Genomic DNA, 20,941 nt, shown 5'->3' on the forward strand with positions numbered 1-20,941 from the left:
TCTCAACAACAGGAGTTTGCATCTTTTGTCCTAGATGTTATGAAGTGTGATTGAGGTTGTAATTTAATTGCTGCATTATAAAGCCAAAACTGTGGCTGATGACACCATTTCTTGAAACTTCATGGTTATTGTTAATAAATGTTGTGCTAAGTTTACAGCCATGATTTAATCTGTTGATGTTGCTGTTTCCAAAAACAAATCTGAAGCTTCAAGGATTTCAGGATTATTTCTTTGCTGCTTTTATATTTTTCAGATTTTCTTGTTTGACAAAAAAAGAAAACCTTGCTGCTCCTTGCAATCTGATCCATTTATATAGAATGTACTTATGAAAATACATTTTATTGCTGCAATTTCTACAATTTAGAATTCCTTTCCAGTACAAATATTGTGTAATAGCAACAACAATAAATTTGCATTTCATTTATGTTTGAAAATATACTGCAATATATAAGTCCTCTGCTTGTAGTATCCCTACTGTAGCATTTCTAGAGGCTCTGTGCTGCTCTCTCTCCTGTAGCTCACTTGAGTATTGCTGAAACACGCTTGCATATGTTGAAACAAAAGGTTTCAAAACTGTTAGTAATAATGTCCCTTTAATGTTCTTTTCTTCTGTTCTTTTGTTGCTTTGTTCTTGATCAGCTTCATAAGTCTTGTTTCTAGCGGGCACGCTGGGCTCAATAACCCTTGTGGGAGCCTACTCTTATATTCACGTACCCACTAGGAACAAGACTCTGCACAAGAAACAAACATGTTAGTAGTAAAGCATATTAGTGTGATAGTTTTCCTTGCTGATATATATATTTATTTTGTGAAATTGAATGGCATGATAGGAAAATGATTGAGATGAATGAGGCGCTCTGCATTCCTTAGATCCATTGGATCTAACAACTGCCTTATGAATGCAGGGCTTGGATGCGTGGATGGAACACGGCTCGAGGCAATGGATGGGTGAAAGTGGATGGATGGAAGCCAACCAATCATTACAGGGAATGACTGGTGCCCATGACTTCTACTCTTTCTTTTCCCTTTCATGTTTTTTACTTTTGCAGAGTAGGAATGTATATCAGCAGTCTAGGGACTACTCTCATGGTCACTTGTGTGAGAGAATTTACTTTCAGCATTCATAGCATTATTACAGTTCTTTTGTAAATATCAGTTGTATATTCAGAATGAATAATACAAGAACATTTGTTATTCTTTTGGCTCATAATGAACATGATTTTATCATGCATGAACTGAACTAAGATGTAAAAATGTTTATGAAATTGTACGAAACCTTTGAAATCAGAACTAAATTTCAGCATGTGTAGAAATTTAGTAACAATAACCTAGATGAAGCATGTCTGTATTTAGTATTATAATTTTTTGTACAACTATCTATCTTCTTACACATTGAACTTGAACAACAAAGTCAGAAATTTCTATTTCAATTTTTAATTGCTTCTATACTACTATTCTCTATCAGCAATATCAACTACATTCTGAATTTTGGTTACAATTTAATTCCATTTTTTATTTGACACATTATTCTTTAATTTATATAAATAAAATAATAAATATAATGACGATCCATCCATTTGTGGGGTTAGGCAGGTTAATTTGTCTTAAGGGGTAAGAGAGGATATAAAGTGGAAGCCTCAAGATGAGGGTTGGATAAAGATTAACATTGACAAGATGAACAAACATAATCCAGGATTGGAAGGCACAAGATGTGTTATCAAAGACCATGAAGGGAAAATCCTGAGACTACTAGAAAAGAAGTTAGGCAGAGCCACTAATAGCAAAGTAGAATTCCAAGCATCCCTAATGGGTGTGAAGGACATAAGAAGATTGAGTTTCTTGAAGATCTACTTAGAAGGTGTAAAAGTACTGGTAAATTTCATAAAGACTGCAGTTATCTTATTTACTGAATACTGATTTTGTTGTCCTTTTTTTGCAAGTTCAATCGATCAGTCATAAATTTGATATTTGGATTTAAGGAGTGTATTTTGGATCTAAGGCCTTTTTGTCTCTGATATTTGATGCAGATATAGAACGATTGCATGTTTCTTATCGTCTATCTCTTGCAATTATATCCCATATATATAACCCTTGAAAAGAGCACTCATGACTATTAATTAGGGAGGAGACACAATGTTTCACTCTAACTTGTGATTAGCCCCAATCCTTAATCAGAGGTTTGACAAACTAATTTATACAAGCAACGATTAGAGACAACTCATGCAGATGGATCAATTATAAAGGTTAATGCATGATCGAACTCAAGAGATAATAGAAGGGTTTCATACTTGGGAAAATGCTTTCCGTCATAGTGCTGTTGAAGAATTGATGATGGTAAATCTAGTATGCTCATTAGATTTAGCATTCTCTCCTCTTGACCGATGCTACCAATTTTAACAGCAAATGGTTACCAACGCTTTGAGTGGGAATCACCTCAAACTGAAAGTTGTCGTCGGTGGATATCATGTAGCCGACAGGTCCCTTTAGGAAGTTTATTGTTATGTAGCCGACAGGTCCCTTCAAGAAGGTTCTTGTTATGTAGCCGGTGGGTCCCTTTGGGTTATGTAGCCGACGGACCCCTTTGGAAAGGTTCTTCGGAAAGTATATGTACACCATCCAAAATCATTGTAATCATCATAAGCATAGTGTAATGTCTTTGGCATATGCAAATAATAAAAGGAGTATTGTTGTTACATGTTCTTGTTTATTGTTTGTATGCATTAATCTATTTACCCCATACGGTAAACATTTGGCGCCGTTGCCCGATGGACCTGGAACGAAGGCAAAGGAATGAAGACTAATGCCGAATCAGTTGAATAAAAATAAGAATAAGCTGAGAGAAAAAGATGAAATACGCACAACACAAGGGAATTTAATTTTGGCACAACAGGCCGAATGCAAACGAGGGTTTCAGCAGATTGCCAACAGACACCAAAGCACTGAGGAATTGTTGGAAGAGACTCGACAGCGCTTGGATTTGGTGGAAGAAGCAAGAAAGGAATTTCTTAACCTACATATGCCGAGGGAAGAGAATCCAGATGGAAGGGGATTAACTCGCACGGCTCGGAGTGCCAAGGGAGCACGAGCGTAGAGTGAACTCTTCGTCCGAGATACACTTCCAGAACACGAAAACCCTTCTTCACCAAATAGCAAGCCTGTTAGAAATAAAAGGATTGTCCGAAACAGCAGCGCAGGTGTTCAGAGCAACGCGGGTGTTCAAAGCAGTGTGGGTGTAAAGAGCAGCGCAGGTGTGCAGAACAGCGTCGGAGTGCAAAACAGCACGGGTACACAACAAACCCCTCAACCTTGACTACTAATGGCATGACCAAAGAAAAAGTTGCCAAAGTTTGATGGTGATGGAATAGCCGATCCAATTCGACACTGTAAAACATGCAAAACAATTTGGAGGGCAAATGGCATAACAGATACAAATGAATGGGTCCGACAATTTTCGGCAACCCTAAGGGGGGTAGCAATCGATTGGTTTGCCAATACGGATCCCCAAAAATTAACCAATTGGGACGACGTTAAAAAGAAGTTTATCACGGAATTTCAACTATTGCACGATGACAATGAGACCATAGCAGAGATATACAACACAAAGCAGGGGAAAAATGAAACAGTCCGAGTATATGCCAGGAAATTAAAAGACTTAATAAATAAAATGGAAAGTAAGCCGACAGATGGGCTACAAAAGAGATGGTTCATTGAACGACTACGCTCGAAGTTACGGAAGAAAATGAAGATTGTGTCGCCATTGTCATACAGTGAAGCATACAATCGGGCGAAGAATTTAGAAAATGAGCAAAAAACAAAGAAGAAAAGTAGCTCATCCGACTCAAATGACACATCTTCCGAAGAAGATAGCAGTGATGATGAAAAAGGCAGCAAAAAGGTCCGAGCTCTTCAGAAGGATATGCTCCAAATGATGAAGGAATTTGAGAATATGCAGAAGGAGACAAAGGGAAATGAGCTATGGTGCACAGACTACAAGACAGAAGGACACACAAAGGGATCCTGCCCGAAGAACCAATTCTGTGAGATCTGCCAAATTATGGGACATTCCTTAAAAGAATGCCCCTTCAATATGAAAACAGGGCCTCAACAGCAGGCTTCTGCGTCAGGAGCCAGCAAAAACATCAACAACGATGGTGCCACTTCGACTGGGTACAGAAATAATAACAGAGGGCAAAACAACAATACCAGCAATAATACCAACAATAATAATGGGGGCCACAACCGAATTCAATACGATGCAAATGGACGCCTGATGGTTCAATGCTGAGCATGCAATTTTTGGGGCCACTTTGCCCGAAACTGTACATCAGCAAATGCACCAAAGTTGTTATGCAGATGGTGCGGTCCAAGAGATCATGAAGATGCCAAGTGCTCGAAATCAAGAGTCAATTTGATTACCATCAGAACGGATGAAGAGTAGATTTTGGCAATCACACGGAGACAAGCAAAATTGTACCCTAACTCGACCAAATAAAAGAAGAGATTAGAGGAAGCACGGGTGGAAATTGAGAACGCAACGCAAGCAAAGAAAGCACACTTGAAGGACACTAGCGGTACCTCAGCAAGAAACTGTGCAGAACAAAACATCATACGACAGATATTACAAATTAAAGTACCAGTCAAAATAAATGATCTGCTGCTCACAATGCCTCAACTCCAATCTGCACTCACAAACATCGCTCCAGCTGCTAAACTACCAGGAGAACATGGAAGGGAGTAGGAAAGTGGAGCAAGTACAGTGGACGGAAGGGAAAAGGAAAGTGGAGCAAGTGCAGCGGACCCAATACTGCTAGCCCTCACATCCGGACGGCATCCGACGGTCGTCGAGATGGGAATTCTAGAAACTATTCTGACAAACACAATTGTGGACGAAGGTTCAAGGGTAAACGTCCTACCAGAAGATACCTAGAAGAAGTTGGGACAGCTGACGTTATGGCCACCTACCTTCCAGTTGCTCACAACAGACCAGCACGGGATCAAACCGTTGGGAGTCTTGATGGCACAACCAGTAACTATCGGAACACAGTCGTTCCTACTCGATTTCGTCGTCATCTCGCTGAAGAGGAGAGGATATGACGCCATTTTGGGCCAGGGATGGCTCGTACAAGCAAATGTTAAGCATGACCAAAAGAACAATACACTATCAATGGAAAGTAGGGGACAACTATTCATTATTGATTTACACACACAAATGGTGGGCGAAGAAGCCGTACCATCTGATTCTGAAGAAGAGGATGAAGGAAAACCAAAGAAACGTGAATCGAAATCGGATCAGAATCGGCAAGGCCGAATCGAATCATGAATCGGCAATGAATCGGCGATGAATCGACAAATTTGAAAAAACCCTTTAAATTTAAAGATTTTAACAATTTAAAACTTATTTCATGCACCCTTTATTGAATATAACTTAAGCACACTATAACATCATCAAATAGAAGTTAAAACTTAACATACATAAACATGGAACATAAAATCCATCACATACGTAACTATGTTATCTAAAATGTAAATTGTAGGCTAGCTGAAGTAAATAGAAATCAAATGATCATAATGATTTAAATCATAGAATGTATGTAAGATGATCCATAAGACATCAAATCATAAATTTATGTAAGAATCTAAGATGAAGATCCATGAAAGTTTGAAACATATGTCTATCAATGATTCGGTATCAATATCTGTAAACAAAATATAAAAACAAGGCTCCAGCTCAAGCCTCAGGCTCATAGTCATCATCATCCTCAACATCATCCTCAAGCTCGGCTACAGCCTCAGCCTCAGCCTCTGAGTATCCAGTCTACCTAGTAGCAAGGCGTCTAATGTAGGTCCTAGAGGACTGTCAAGCCATATCTCCCGCATATAAGATGGGCTCACAAATGTCGCTAGGGCCTGTGTCTATGCGTGCACGTGTGCGTCTACCAATGCCTGAAGAACGTGCTCTAGCTGCCTCAGCCTCTATATCCACCTGGTCAATCCACGCACGGTCTTCCTCAGTGAAGACTAGATCTACAACCTCTGTGAGCCACTCTGATTCTAGATCAATCTCCTCCAGAATGATCGGAGAGGAGTCAGTGCCCAAAATCTGTCTGATCCTAAGACGGAGGTTGTAATGAACGAAGACAAGATCATTCAACCTCTGCACTGTCAACCTTTTTCTCCTCTTCGAGTGGATGTGCTCGAACATGGACCAACTGCGCTCACATCCAGAAGCGCTGCTTGGTTGACTCAGAATACGAATGGCAATTTTTTGAAGTTTTGGGGTTGTGGCCCCAAACATTTGCCACCATCTATCTGAAATAAGGGAAAATAAAAATAATTAGTCTCATTTACAAATTACAAATTACAAGTTAACTCTAAAATTACATAATAAACTTTAAGTTTAGAATCTAGATTCATGAACATTGAATATATTATTTAATTTTTACTTGGCTGTATTGTTTCCCGAGCATCTATGGCTACCCTGCTAGAGAAAAGTGGCCCTTCTTTATTATTGAACTTATCAAACTCAATAATTGCAGCACTGCTATCCTCATCAGTACTCAACCTCTGGATCACTGTATATAATCCGGTGAGAACCTCCTCATCTGCCTTGAAGTCAGGACGGAAACGAAATGCCGAATTCAAAAAGTAAGCTGCTGCATGGATGGGTCTGTGGAGCTGATTCTGCCATCTCCTATCAATGATGTCCCAAATAGGGGCATACTTCTCCTGCACTCCTGCATACTGAGCTCTAATGGCCTCCTTGGCCCTATCCATGCCCTCATATATGTAGCCCATAGAGGGCTTCTCCCCATCAGCAGTTCGTAGGAGAGATACAAGGGGCTCAATGGCCTACATATAAAGTAAAACAAAAATTTGAGTCAAAACTTAAACATAGAATAATTCAATAATATAACTTAAGGTAAAACTAAATCATTAAACAATTAGCATAGTAAACTGTAAAATATTAAATGTTAAATTGCAATAAAATTACCTTAAGGATTTCTCTAGCAGGTTTCCAAAAACCATCATCATCAGATATGCAATCTACCACATCTATCCCTGCAGTGGTCGTAGCATAGGAAGATGAAATCCACTCCCGCCCAACAAACATGCTCCTCAAATCATCCCTTGATGTCAACAAGGACTGCAAGGTGATGAAATTCGAGGCAAACCTCGTGATCCCTAAACGAGCTAACTCTTTGTCTCTTGTGTACTTCCTCATTGTGCTAAGGACAAATGAATGATTATAAATAAACTTGCATATGTTTTTTGCCCTTTCCACACATGACTTAACCCACTCAAGTTTGTCAATTTCCTCCAACATGAGGTCAAGGCAGTGTGCTGCACAAGGGGACCAAAATATGGTGGGGTGCCTCTCCATCAAAAGTTTGCCTACAACAATTTTAAGATAATTAGAAATTCAAATTTCAAACATGTTAGAACTTAGGAAACTTAGAAATTCTAAGTTAGAATTAGAAAAAGTTCAAAATTCAAATAAATTTATTTTCAAAACTTCAAAAGTTAAAAGTTTACCTGCAGCAACATAACTTGCTGCATTATCCGTCACCACTTGCACCACATGTTGTTCCCCCACCTCTTCTATAACTTCCTCAATAACTCACATAAGTATGTGGCGTTTTTTACATGAGCAGAAGCATCAATGGATTTGAGGAACATGGTATATCCTACAAGTAACAAAACAACGAATTATAATTACTATTAGCAATCAAAAAATCAAAATTTGAAATAGTCAATCACGATTCAAAATTATGTATGTAGGAAAGTAGAATGATCAATCACCTCCACAGGATACAAGAAAATTGAGGAGTGTTCTTCCCCTCCTATCTGTCCAACCATCAGTTATGATGGTGCAACCCTTTTCGATCCACTCCTTTCGGTTGTCCTCAAGCTCATGCCTAATATCCTCAACCATTTCCTCCAAGAGGTATCCACTCAATTCAGCCTCAGTTGGGGCTTTAAACCCCGGACCACAAATGGTAACTGCATCTATCATGTTCTGCCAATAAGGAGTCCTGTCACAAATAGATAATGATATTGATTAGAAATTTAGATGTCAAAAACTAAAATCATAAAACAAGTAGATATAATTAAAGTTTTACTTTTACTTTTAACTTTAACTTTGAAGATAACAAAGAAAAAAGAATCAATTACCTGGCTGCAATAAATGGAATGTTGCAAAAGTACCAAAATTTGCAAATCTCTTTTCTGGCAGCATCATGAATCTCCTTGTTCAAACCCATGCCCTCAAGCGTGGGTTGGGAGCCAGGAGTAGTGCGGAGCACAAAGTAACTATCCATTCTGTTTTTCCGCACTCTAGGCCGCAATAGGTTGGTGTTGGACTCTGTCTCAGTATGAGACCGACTACCACTAATACTCACATGAGCACTAGCACTAGGATGAAAAGGAGGCCTAGAAGAACCCTCTCCAACACAACCTACGGATGCGGAAGCTGATGCAGATGCACTTGCAGATGCAGATGCACTTGCAGATGTAGATGCGGTTGCGGATGTGGGAGCACGGGAGCCAATACCTCTTAACCCTTCAAGTTGCATTTTCTTAGTCAACTTGTCTTGTTCAATTTTTTCTAATGCCACTAAACAAGAGCGTTTTGCCTCAGCGGTTTGATGAGTGCAAACTGTGACATCATGGCCAGGTATGCCAACAATGTGGTATTTCAATCTATAGATACCTCCCGAATTTATTTTTTCTTTGCAAAATATACATTTTGTTTGATATTTGGTTCTCCCAAGAAACTCTTCATTATATTTCCAGCATTCATCTTTTTTACCCATTGTGGAAATTGGAAAATGAAAGCAAAGGGCTGCTGCAATAAAAAAATTCATGTAAAAAATCAAAGTTTGCAACTAATAAACAAAAACTACAAAACAACAAACCCTAGTTTGCAATTTAGTAAAAATAAAAAACATTCAAGATTTGCAAATGAACACTAAAAAAATTTAATAAAAAATGCATACTACACTAACATGCAAAAAAAAAACCAACACTTACCTCTTGCAAATGAGTTGAGGAGTGTTGATATTGACTCCTTAATGCTCCCAATGCAATTTATGGCCTCCCCAGATGGACTTCTGATCTCTTTGGTGCTCTTCCTTCTTGTCGGTTGGAAACCTATGGATTCTCTTTTCTCTTCTTCTCTCTCACTCTTCCTCTCTTCTATTCATACTAAGCAAATAGAAGGCTCTTTAGGGTTATAACAAAGAGGAAAGTCAACTTAGAAAGCAAATAAAACATGTGTTTTTTTTTTTTAAATTGAACTTTCTATCCTTGTTGCCGCGGCCGAGTTCTGGAGATTCACGATGGCGATTTTGGCGATTTTTGCCATGAATCGCTAATTTTGGCGATTCAGGCGATTCACAGGAAAAAATCGCCACCAGCGATTTCCGATTCCAAAAAAATCGGGAGCCATGAATCTTATCGCGATTTCGGCGATTTCGGCGATTTCATGGCGATTTTTGGAACTATGAGGAAAACAACGATTGGAACCCAACAAGGAAAAAGTCCTACAGTTGGAAGGTGAATTGACAGACAATGATTTGGATTCGGTGAACGGCATTTTCCACTGGCAGATGGAGGATTACAAGCTCTTTCCGAGTTGTAATATGTTAAGGGTCAACAAAGATGAGAAAGAAGAGGAAAATGAATGTCTAAAGAAATACAAAGAAGCAGAAAAAGGAAAGGCCGTTACGACTGAAGCTGAAGGGCAAAACATACAATACGAACCAAGAAAAAGAAAAGATTCCACTGTACGGAACACAGTGAACGGACCGCACGGAAAGAAAAGGTTACAACGCACCATGAATTTACTAGAAGGTGTTGGCAGCAAGGAAAACGCATCATATGGTCTGCACAGGAAACAAAGAGGAAGGGTTTAATAAAAGCTTCAGCAGTACGGAGTGAAGGTTCTAAAATAAAAAATACAGTTATTGATGGCAAGGAGTGGCAGCCGACGAAATTCATGGTATTGAATTTCAAGAATAAACTGGGCGATATGGAAAACCTAAGGGAGAGATCGTGTAACTTAAATAAACTCGATGAGGGACGATTGCAGGTACAATGGGCCATAGAGGTGACACAGAACAGGTGCAAAGCATAGCATGATAAACACCTGAAACTGAACAAGTTCCAACCGGAACAACTGGTGTTGAAGTATGACGGACGGAACGAAATCAAACTAGGCAAGTTTAAAGTAAAATGGGTTAGGCCATACCAAATCCGGGAAGTAGGTGATAACGGACCAATAAAGCTATGGACATTGGACGACCAGGAAATTTCGGAAGCGGTGAATGGTTCCAAGTTGAAAATGTATCATGCGCGACCTGTTCCCTCGTCTACGAATATCGAGGACTAGTAAATTTCAAGGAAAAAAAATGAAAAAAGGAAGAGAATCACTATACGGTAACTTAAGACAAGCTAGAAGACACCGTATAGTAGCTTCAATTGTCGTATGCCCATTTTAAAACCCCCATGTCTGTACTAAAAACGCAGCAAAGATTGTATTGTACTATATGAACTGTAAAAAAAAAGAGTTGCATGGTCGTACAACTTATAACCTTAAAATATCACCATACGGGTTCCTAATTAATGCCACCGTACGACGGTCTCATGAATTAACTGTACGGCCAATTAACGCAGGGGATATATAATCGCCATACAACCATTCTATATGACATGTTGGACACCGTATGGCTTCTTTCAGGTGATTAGGAAAACATCTCAGGCATTTCGTACACTAGTTAGGAAAGTTCCAGGCCGTACATCCAGAAAGAACAGTGGGAGGAATTTGATTTCTTAGGATTGCAGAAGACCGCCGTACAGCAATTGCTGGTATATGTTGACCACCATACGGCAAGGAGTCGACATAGGATTTGCATAGTGAGAACCAGAAGACCACGTACGGCGAAGGCAAACAAATATTAATCCAAGGGTCGTACAACAATTATAAAGAAATTGATGGATACTGTACGGCAAAGTTAGAAGCAAAGAAACCACTGAGGAGAGTGAAAGTCAAAAGCCGTTCATGAAGTCTTGAAGGAGGGTCGTACGGACACCAAGGAGAGAAAATTGTAGAACAGTTGGTTTGTACGGAGAGATAAGTGACCTAATCCACCAAAGGAATAAATGGAGTCTGCAGGAAAGAGGAAGTGGAAGAAAAACTTGGAGGAAGAATCTCCAGCTAAAAAAAAAAATGACGACAAATCAAAAATGTTCAGAATGAATAACGCATGATGCCCAAGGGAAGGGAAAGACATAAACAGGTAGTAAAACATAAGCAGTTGCCAAAAAGAGTGTGGAATTGGAAGAAATCACAAAAATGGTGTATTCCATGGAGTTTTGTGTGGCTTTGAGAGTGTTATTTTGGTCTTGGCAATGGGGGCCCTGCCCCTCGACCCTGCCCTGTATCACGACAGGGAGCTGCCCCTCAACCCCGCTGGGGGCGATGACCCCTAGACCCCTAGTCGTTGCAGTTATCAGTCGTGGGAAGTGTGACCAGTTGATGAGACCTGGAGCTACTGCAGGCATAGACCGTCTATGTATCAGAGGTGGAAGGATCAACAGAGGGGTGATACGCTTTGAGGCACTTGGAGTAGGTGTTGGATGTGAAGCTGTCTTGGTGGATGCATAGAGAGCTCGGGAGGAGTTGATCATCCAGTTGAAGGTAGTACAACGACACTTGGCTCAGGGTACCCAGGAGTTGGAAGCAGAGAAAGTGGCACGGGTTGCTATCAAGGTCAGCTAAGGAAACAGTATTGTGTTAGCAAAGGCTGTAGATGCAAGGTATTTTGGAGACTAGTTTGGTGCAGGCACGGGACGAATGTGAAAGTGGTGTGACAGAAATAGATCCCTTTTGTTGTAGTAGTCAGTTAAAGTACTTTGTTTTGTTAATTTGTCTCGGATATTTTGTAATTGTCGTCTTGAGAGGATTTTTTTCTTTTGGGGGGATGATGTCGTCGATAGATATTGTGTAGCCGACGGCTCCCTTCGAGAAGGTTATTGTTATGTAGCCGACGAGTCCCTTCGAAAAGGTTCTTGTTATTTAGCCGACAAACCCCTTCGAGAAGGTTCTTCGGAAAGTATATGTACACCATCCAAGATCATTGTAATCATCACACCATCCAAGATCATTGTAAGCATAATGTAATGTCTTTGGCATATGCAAATAATAAAAAGAGTACTGCTATTACATGTTCTTGTTTATTGTCAATATGCATTAATCTATTTACCCCATACAGTAAACAGAAGTTGTCTAGTTGGCTGAGGCAAGTTTTGGAGATCCTAGCTCCCTTCAACTTCTTGTATCCCATACAATCCAAAAAGGAAACAATGTGGCCAATGAGGTGGCAAAGACCTTGGTTGATATGCCAATGACAGAGGTGGAGATCACATCACACATCAATTGGCATGAAGTTCACATTCATGTCAAGTGATATCGCTCATTGATTTATGCTCGTTCACATGTGAAAAGATGGATGCCAACATAGTGCAAGTCTTAAATAAATGAGTGTGAACATCAACTTACTAGGCAATCATACCGCTCAAACTTTAAAAGGAGAACAATGCAGAGCATCGCAATGTAGCAAGTAGCTCCAATCATGCATACCAACATATGTCTTAGCAAATGGAAAATGACACTTTTTTGGGGATGTATTTGAACAAAGGTTGGTGGAGTTTAAGACCAGAGCGAAGGTTGTCTTGCACATAGTGAGAATGGTGTTCAAGAATGATTCTCTGAACAAAAAAGGGTAGTATCGAGTGAATTTTGACCTCGTCTCAACATTCATGATGATTTTGTTGGACTCCAAGGAATCAAAGAATTCAATGGATATTTTCATTTACAGGCTAGCATGATCAAAATGGTATGGTGAAACAAAGGATTATTTGGAGAGTGGTCCTTGGTTTTGGTCTGATCCCTGGCGAAAGTAGATGATCTAAGCTGGACAATGGTGATGATGTCCACTACAAATTCTAGTTGCATGTGGTGTGAGAATGCAGGTGAAAGAAATGAGCCAAGATCGTGTGGGAATCAATTCCCTTAAAGGCTATGTGAAAGGGGTGGTGGCCTCACAAGCTATGTGGAAGGGGTGGCAGAAAGAGTGTAATTAGGTCTCTGCATTGGTGAAGGTGGTATGAAGAGAGAGAACGTGAAAGAAGATGAATAAACAAGGTCATTATTGTAGGCTACATTAGTGCCTTTCTATAATGTAATTTTTTTATTGGGCCTTGTCATTGGCTTCTGGTAATGTGTAAAATTCTATTCATAGTATGTAGTTTAAAGGGTAATGTTGGGGTGGGTCAATTTTGTAGTATGTGACCATTAAGCTAATAAATCGAAGTATCTGTCTAGGTGTTTGGATTAGGGGTAGTCTAGGTGAGCCAATTTAGCAGTTTTGACACACCATAGAATAAACTATTATATCTTCCCATAGAGGGTATTTATTGAAATTTTCATCCTTTGAATTTCAATAAATGGACAATGGCCCCAAAGTGCCATAGTTACCAATCAAATACAGACACACGTGCATGCACACACACACACACACATAATTTTACAATATAATATTAGATTATAAATATACGCAAAAATTAAGCAGAGAGGACACATGTACTTCTAAGCACCAAACTAACCAAATGGTCTATGGATATGTTCAATCAATGATTAGTCCTACTACATTCATAGTTATGGGTTGGGTTACTTCTTTTAAAAGTTGATTCCAAACCACATCCAATTAATAATAATTATGGATATTCTTTTTGTACAAGTGTCAAAATCTTGTGGGGACTTGAAGCCAATTAGGTGTAATGACTTGGAAAGAAAAAACCTTAGCCATATCTAGTAATTGTATGGGCAATGAGTGAAACTTAAAATAGGAACATCAAAGTCAAAAGGGTATCTCAAATAACCAGATTCTTTTTAGGATCCATGGAGAAGTGCACATATGACATGGAACAATTATTGGCAAATACTATGGTGAAAACCTCATCAAGGTGGTTCACCTTTTGGATATTTATATCAAAGAGAGGTCAATGCTCGGTAGGAACTTGAGAAATTGTTGGGACCTTAATGTCTCTTAAAAAAGTGTGCTAAGTCTATCTCATTGTTTAATACAATGTGATAGAGGATATAGATCCACCTAAAAGGATGTGAAAAGAGATTAATGGTATGTGTGTGTTAAAAAGAAAGACTAGTTGAATAAAAGTTTGCAAAGGAGGATTCAATCAGATTTCCCATGTCTAATGTCATCACTCTCTCTAGTAAGAAGACAAATGTTGCTACTACTTGACAATTCTAGCTAAAGATTGCTTTGTGTTTTTGTTGAATAAGAGGACTCTTAAATGAAAGCCCTCACGTCAACAATTACATAAATTCAATTCTCAGTTAAATCAAATTGCATGCAAGCCAGTGTATGCAACATGGACCAAAATTAAGCATGTTAGAAGACATATTCTAGCTCCAAATTCCCTTGGAAGATGCTAAATTTAAATGGAATTGTTTCTAGATAGCTATATCCAATTCAAATTTCCATTAGTTGATACAATTACATGGTGAATCTAACAATTGACATAGTGCAAGGTGGAGTGAACCTCCAATGGAGGTGACCAAGCCCCTACCAAACAACCACACAGTGGATACACAACACAAGATACAAGATCTGATAGAGCATTGTAATATCCCTTTCCAAATTTTTTTTACTAAAAACCCTTGATATAAATGTGCAGATTTAAAACCGAACAAAAAACCAATATTTGATATAAATTCTAGAACTTAAATCGAATTGTAACTAGCAGATATGCATACAAGAAAACTCCGAAAAGATTGTTTGATTCTTCCAATAATCAAAAGTGCATAAATAAACCAACAGTTAACACAAATAGCCACCAAGTATGTTACTGTATTATACAACAACAATACAATAACTCACAACAATCCAAAGAAAATCCAATCTTATAAACAGCAATAACAGTCAGATTGGCAAATGTAGATAAAACCTGTAAGAAGGCTAGGTTTGCGTCCAACCTCCGAAATCCAACCTCCAAAAGCTTCTTCAAGGGTTTGCGTCCTCAAAGAGATAATCAGTCACTATTTCCAGCTCCCAGATTAATATTTGTTTAAATATTATAATCTTCATACCTCCAATGTGGAGCCTATTGTACCTTTATCACTTTTTCCAATGTAATGCATGCCCTTTTAGGCAATGTGGGATAAAGTACCTTTTTTGTCCTTTAGTCACTTAAGTGAACATAGTACTTTTTAAATAAAGTGACAAGTTAAATGAACTTTAAAAGTCACTTAGTCAGTAAACCATATAATCATCAGGCATCAAAATAACCGACCAAATGAACTTGGATAAGCACATGCAATAGCTCGTTGGAAAGCTCTCGACGAAATGCTTCCAAACCAACACTGAGATACCAAGAATTTTGAGCTCTATTTACCTACTAAAAATAGTAAGCATCCGAACAACCTACCAAAACTGCTCTGATGGGTCTAAAGCTAGAAATGTCTAGGCCAAATCTCGAACTGAACCCCGTAAAGAGCTTTTTCACCCCCAAAACCTAGGTGAAGTGAGCTGGCAACGCAAATTTATAATATCCTAGAAAAAGGGGACATTACAAAGCCTCCCTTCTCAAATTGCTTGCCCTCAAGCAATCCACTCATACCTGCAGAAACCAAATGCCAGGATCCCATACTCGCCTCAGAAAAGAGGTTCTACTCCTCAGCCGATGTACCCCAGTATGCATCTTCCCAAACTCGGAATGATGAAACAGTACAAGAGGGATCAATGTGCCAAATAACTAAATGTTAGGATCCCAAGTCTCACCATAAAGGGACACCAACTACCATGTGTTGTTGTCCTGTGTGCCAATTCCCTTAGTTAGAATAAATGCCTCACTCCATGAGTGACCTTGCGAGTCTCTACTATCAAGTGAAGATAGGAGCTCAACAATATACCAATATCCACCCCAAGATGATAGCAACCAAACTCTCCACCTAGCTCCCTGAAAAAAGGCAATACATAGGGATGCTCCACCTGGATCCCAAATAAGAACTCGTACGATGTCTGAGATACCACTGACCAACTCCTGTAATACCTATACCACTGTACCACTGTACCACCCCTGTAATATCTGTATCGATGACACTGACAGATCCAGCCAATCTGACTCCACCACCATCATATCACCCTAGTGAAAACGGAGTAATCCCAATCTCTGGAACTCTGATGCATCAGAAGGCTGAAACACACAGATCATAATCCTGTGACTGTGTAACAACACAACATAAACCACTAGATGTAAGATACTATTAATACCTGGATCCCTGATCACCCAACCAACATGATCTTGGGTAAAGGAAAGAGTGGTTGGTGAATCACCAACATCATGAATGCTAACACTGTCTTCAATATACTACTAAATAAAAAATGTAGACACCTCATGTGGAACGTAGGGTAATGTATGTTCTCCCCACTCATCTACAATTAACTAATTGACCCTTGAAGGCCCGATAGAATCAACGAAAATACTACTAACATACACAGGCAAATCACTAATAGCTGGAATATACCAACAAGTAAAATCACCAATAAACAACTAGGCCGTGGCCATCTCATAAGAGCTAGGTGATAAATCTCTGGATAGGCTAAAAAATCCCTAAGAGCATGCTAAGGATAAATCTGAACTTCCTACTCCACCATAAGTATCCTCGCTTATGTCAAAGTCTTCATAAAAGGAAGGTTCACCATTAATTGAAATCTCTAAATTATCCTCACTTGTTATATCACTATGTGCTCATGTGAAGACGTACAGTTGTTGTCATAAAAATCAGAATTTGTAGACTCATCAACTTGCTGATCCATAGAATTTTTCTCATCATAGAAAGTCTCAGACGGGGAACACGTGATTGAATTACATTGCTTGCCTTCACATCTACCCTCTTTATGAATTCCTTCAATGATTTGTGTGATTTCTTGTGCCCTTGAACCATGGTTATCTTCTTCATAAGTGGCTACCCCACTCATTTGATTTTCAGCTTTGTGGATGGAGTAATGTGTTAAGCACAATTGAAGGTATAGCTCATCTACCTCACTCATCTTGTCCTTCCCAAATTTTATTGCTAGATCTCTATCCATTAATAGTTGCAGGTAATCATATTTTATCATTTTCAAAGTTTCAAAAATAGTATGTAAAAGAGGACTTGTGACACCACATACATTCCCTTGTCTCTCTTCTATCACAATCTTCCGCATGAGATCCTCAATCAATTTGGAAGAATCATCCATCCTTGTCAACACTTGGACAAGCTTGTCCTCTTTGACCAAAAGCATATCCAATAAGTCAAGGAGTGATAATAGTTTTTGACCGTCCCCTTCGAACACAAGTGGGCTATTCTCCATAGAATTTTCTGATTTTTCATCACCTAGAGGGACAACATTTTCAGATATGTCCTCTAACTCAACATGTGCTAGATCATCTATCCTGCCAACATTGCGGTCCATTTGCTACCCCTCAAAATTTGACATAATTTCCAGCCTAGTATCACCATAAAATTCATCCAAATTAATTTTCATATCACCAAATAAGATGCTAGTGTTTTCCATGTCTAAATAAGATGGGGAGTTGCCAATGTTGGCGGTTTGATCAACTCTTCTACATGGGCCATCAACATGCTCATCAAAAGGACTAGTGTAAACAACTCTGTAACATACTTCTGTCTCCCAATTACCTATTAGTATACTTGTGCCATTATTAGTATTTTGCATATTATCATGCGAAGGTTGTTCTTCCTTTTTAGTACTACTATCAAGTTGCTTGATATCTTCTCTATGCAACTTTTTGTAACTGTCCTCTGCAAGGAGATCTCAAGCCAAATCATAGCATTTGTTTCTTATCATATCCGTCTTGTTTGGCAACTCTAGCTGAAAGTCCACATAATCAATGAAAGGAAATTCTTTTTGAAGATTTGACAGGAATTTGCTATAATCATTGTACAGTCTCCTTACTTCAATTTACATTCGTAAGGATCTTTGACTTGCCCATCATGAATGTACCTTGAATTCTTTTTTTTTTGAAGGTCTGTTGTAGCCATGTTTTGTGTCTTCAACAACTTCCTGTCTTTCGATACTTGTTTTAAAAGACTGATCAAGATCTTCTTTTTACTGCTGCTTGTATGAAGTCCTTTCACAATCAGCAGCATACTACACATTTCTCTGTGAGGTAGCAGATGGTTTTGGATTCACTGCTTAAAAAGGCCTTTCCAAAACCATCCTCAATCCCTATACTCCGATCACCTACTGCCTTGCTACGTCCTTCTACTGTTGTTCCGGCTGAATGAGGAAGCCTTCTCAACCCGTGAAGTGAAATAAGACCACTACCCTGTTTACTGCGTATACAATGGAGACCATGAACCTTCCTTTACAAGTGATACGGTGAGAGAGAAATGAAGATCACTGTTTGCTACAAGTTGAAAGCCGTCTACTTATGTGACCAAGGTTTCTGTACTGTAATGTTCTCTACTTGAAATAATCAGAATATAGATATTATGAGGCAGAAATTTTGACAAACAATTGTCACACAACCACCCCTATTCGAATGTTTAATATTGTATTCATACAATAATTGCCCCATTGAATAATGTGATTATATCAACCCAAGACATCGTACATTTCCAAGAAAATGTCTCAACATATAATAGCAAACTTATAGTGTGAAATAATCACTTGAAATCCCCTATTAATATCTTTGGCGAATACATAAAACAATTAAATGTGTGGTCACGGACTAGGCTCTTCCACCTTGTTCATGTTTGTTTCCTTCATCAAATCAGGGACAGATTCTTCCAACTTTTTGTCTAATCCATGAATCATTGAGCCCATGTTTGTAGCATCATCCAACTTTTTCGCAGATCCTTGAACTCAGATTTCAGCTACTCTACTTCCAGGTTTAGAGTATTCTTCAAGTCCCCAAGCTCCTCTCTGTAAGTCTTCACTTGAGTGTCAAGTTTACCACGTCATTCTTGCAAATCCTTTTTCAGGTTGTGAATTCGACCAAGCAAATCTCCCCTTGAATCACAAAGATTCTGCAACTTCAAAAATGTGTAGGGAAGGAGTAATTACAAACCCGTATTGACTGGTGTTCCTTTAAGAATTCGACTTGTCGAAGAATAGTGTTACTGCACTCCTCCAAACGGCTTACACAGTCAGCCGGCTCTCATTCTAATTTGCTCTTCCCTTACGTGATACTGGAGAATACTGGCCTGCACTAGAAATAAGACTCCTTTCACTACGGTGGCCCAGAACTGATGTCGTGGGTGCCTACTTCATCTGTCAACCATATGTAGAACCATACCCTGTGGACGACTGTGATGCCCGTGAACTAACTGTGACCATCCACGTTGTTACCTTCCTCAATGTTACTAATGCACCCAACTAGTAGCAGTGATTTTGGAGTGCATGCTACCTGTATGAGACTGTTCTCCTGCCGCGGATGTCTAACTCTCATAACGTATTGTCGTTGTTTAAGAGAACAACTTGTTGCCAAATGCCACAGTCTGGAAAGAAGGATAGACTTACAGAATCATATTTTTCCTTGATGAGTTTATTATCTCAACTGTCGTTTCACTATTTCATGGCATCTAAAGTGCTACACCCATTTTCTGAATAGTTTCCTCACCCTTATTTGTATGCCAAGCTAATACCACTGTGATCCTTGCATATCACCTACTAGCAGAGATACCCGAGTCTACTTGAACGGCAGCAACTTGTCTTCATCTCCAACCCAAAATGATTGTCGTCGGTGTTCTGTGAGTTCCTGATCTCAACAGTATTAAAACACATTCTCCAAGACCTTTCCAGACTTCCCTCTACTGCTAATGTCTTGTTGGATATTGGGGAGGTCGTTCTTTACGCTGGATACAACCCATGACTCCTTGTGGACTTACAGCGACTGGCAACCAAGGGCCCTACTTCATTGCGGATACAACTATAACCTTCTCGACTGCAGTGGAACCTATACTACTGTCATTCCCTTTCTCATGTACAAGTGTCGGCTAACAATACTGTCAAAAGTCTAACCCTACTAAGACCCAAAAATCTATTATATCATCAAATCGAACTTGGTACTGAGTCTGTTGCTAGCCGAGTCACTCAAATTTCTAGGTATTTCGATTTCATGCAGCCATAGTAGCTGAACCAATCATGTGAACACTAGATTTTTTGTCTAGCTTCACTTGTTCCCAAAAGGTTTGTCATCTTTTGGAAATACTAGCCACATTAAAGCAACCAAAACTTTCAATATATTCAGTTCATAAATTCTTGTGTCAATTCCTTCTGCAATTTAATTGCTGATATAATTTCACAGGCTGGCAAGATGCATGGCTCTGATACCATTGTAATATCCCTTTCTAAGTTTTTTTACTAAAAACCCTTGATATAAACATCTAGATTTAAAACTGAACAGAAAACCAATATTTGATATAAATTACAGAACTTAAATCAAATTGTAACCAGTAGATATGCATACAAGAAAACTCAGAAAAGATTGTTTGATTCCTCCAATATTCAGAAGTACATAAATAAACCAGCAATTAATACAAATGGCCACCAAATATGTTACTGTATTATACAACAACAATACAATAACTCACAACAATCAAAAGAAAATCTAATCTTATAAACAACAATAACAGTCAGATTAGCAAATGTAGATAAAACCTGTAAGAAGGCTAGGTTTGTGTCCAACTTCCAAAAGCTTCTTCAAGGGTTTGCATCCTCAAAGAGATAACAGTCACTATTTCCAGCTCCTAGATTAATATTTGTTTAAATATTATAATCTTCATACCTTCCCATGTGGAGCTTGTTGTACCTTTATCACTTTTTCTAATGTGATGCACGCCCTTTTAGGC

At 38.9% G+C, this 20,941-nt stretch overlaps 3 protein-coding genes across 3 annotated transcripts in view; all 3 read right to left on the reverse strand.

Annotated features, from left to right (window-relative positions):
- The window catches only part of LOC149553781 (2-alkenal reductase (NADP(+)-dependent)-like), a 75,701-nt gene that overhangs the window by 36,764 nt on the left and 17,996 nt on the right, over positions 1 to 20,941 (reverse strand). The gene's annotated exons all lie outside the window — the stretch shown is intronic.
- On the reverse strand, positions 6,418 to 7,381 carry LOC149553782 (uncharacterized). Its single transcript, XM_089789138.1, has 2 exons — positions 6,992 to 7,381; positions 6,418 to 6,849 (listed from the first exon to the last, which is right to left on the reverse strand). Exons 1-2 carry the CDS (start codon positions 7,379 to 7,381, stop codon positions 6,433 to 6,435), a joined length of 807 nt encoding a protein of 268 aa, XP_089645264.1. The 3' UTR covers positions 6,418 to 6,432.
- Positions 7,259 to 9,087, reverse strand: LOC149553783 (uncharacterized). The gene is made up of 5 exons (XM_089789137.1): positions 9,031 to 9,087; positions 8,173 to 8,845; positions 7,801 to 8,033; positions 7,534 to 7,685; positions 7,259 to 7,392 (listed from the first exon to the last, which is right to left on the reverse strand). The coding sequence occupies exons 2-4, from the start codon at positions 8,811 to 8,813 to the stop codon at positions 7,600 to 7,602; spliced, it is 960 nt and encodes a 319-aa protein (XP_089645263.1). The 5' UTR covers positions 8,814 to 8,845; positions 9,031 to 9,087; the 3' UTR covers positions 7,259 to 7,392; positions 7,534 to 7,599.

This window comes from Cupressus sempervirens, chromosome 6 (genome assembly GCF_028749045.1).
Source record: "Cupressus sempervirens isolate cs-2001-9-10 chromosome 6, ASM2874904v1, whole genome shotgun sequence".
In the NCBI taxonomy this organism is placed as follows: Eukaryota; Viridiplantae; Streptophyta; class Pinopsida; order Cupressales; family Cupressaceae; genus Cupressus; species Cupressus sempervirens.

What these genes read in the sequence shown, in the direction of transcription:
- LOC149553783 (XM_089789137.1), bottom strand. Translation starts at nt 8,813, where the DNA reads ATGGGTAAAAAAGATGAATGCTGGAAATATAATGAAGAGTTTCTTGGG. An exon ending in ATTCCATTTATTGCAGCCAG is followed by an intron (nt 8,034 to 8,172) that starts GTAATTGATTCT and finishes TATTTGTGACAG; the next exon opens with GACTCCTTATTGGCAGAACA. An exon ending in TTTTCTTGTATCCTGTGGAG is followed by an intron (nt 7,686 to 7,800) that starts GTGATTGATCAT and finishes TGTTACTTGTAG; the next exon opens with GATATACCATGTTCCTCAAA.
- LOC149553782 (XM_089789138.1), bottom strand. Translation starts at nt 7,381, where the DNA reads ATGGAGAGGCACCCCACCATATTTTGGTCCCCTTGTGCAGCACACTGC. An exon ending in CTGCTAGAGAAATCCTTAAG is followed by an intron (nt 6,850 to 6,991) that starts GTAATTTTATTG and finishes CTTTATATGTAG; the next exon opens with GCCATTGAGCCCCTTGTATC.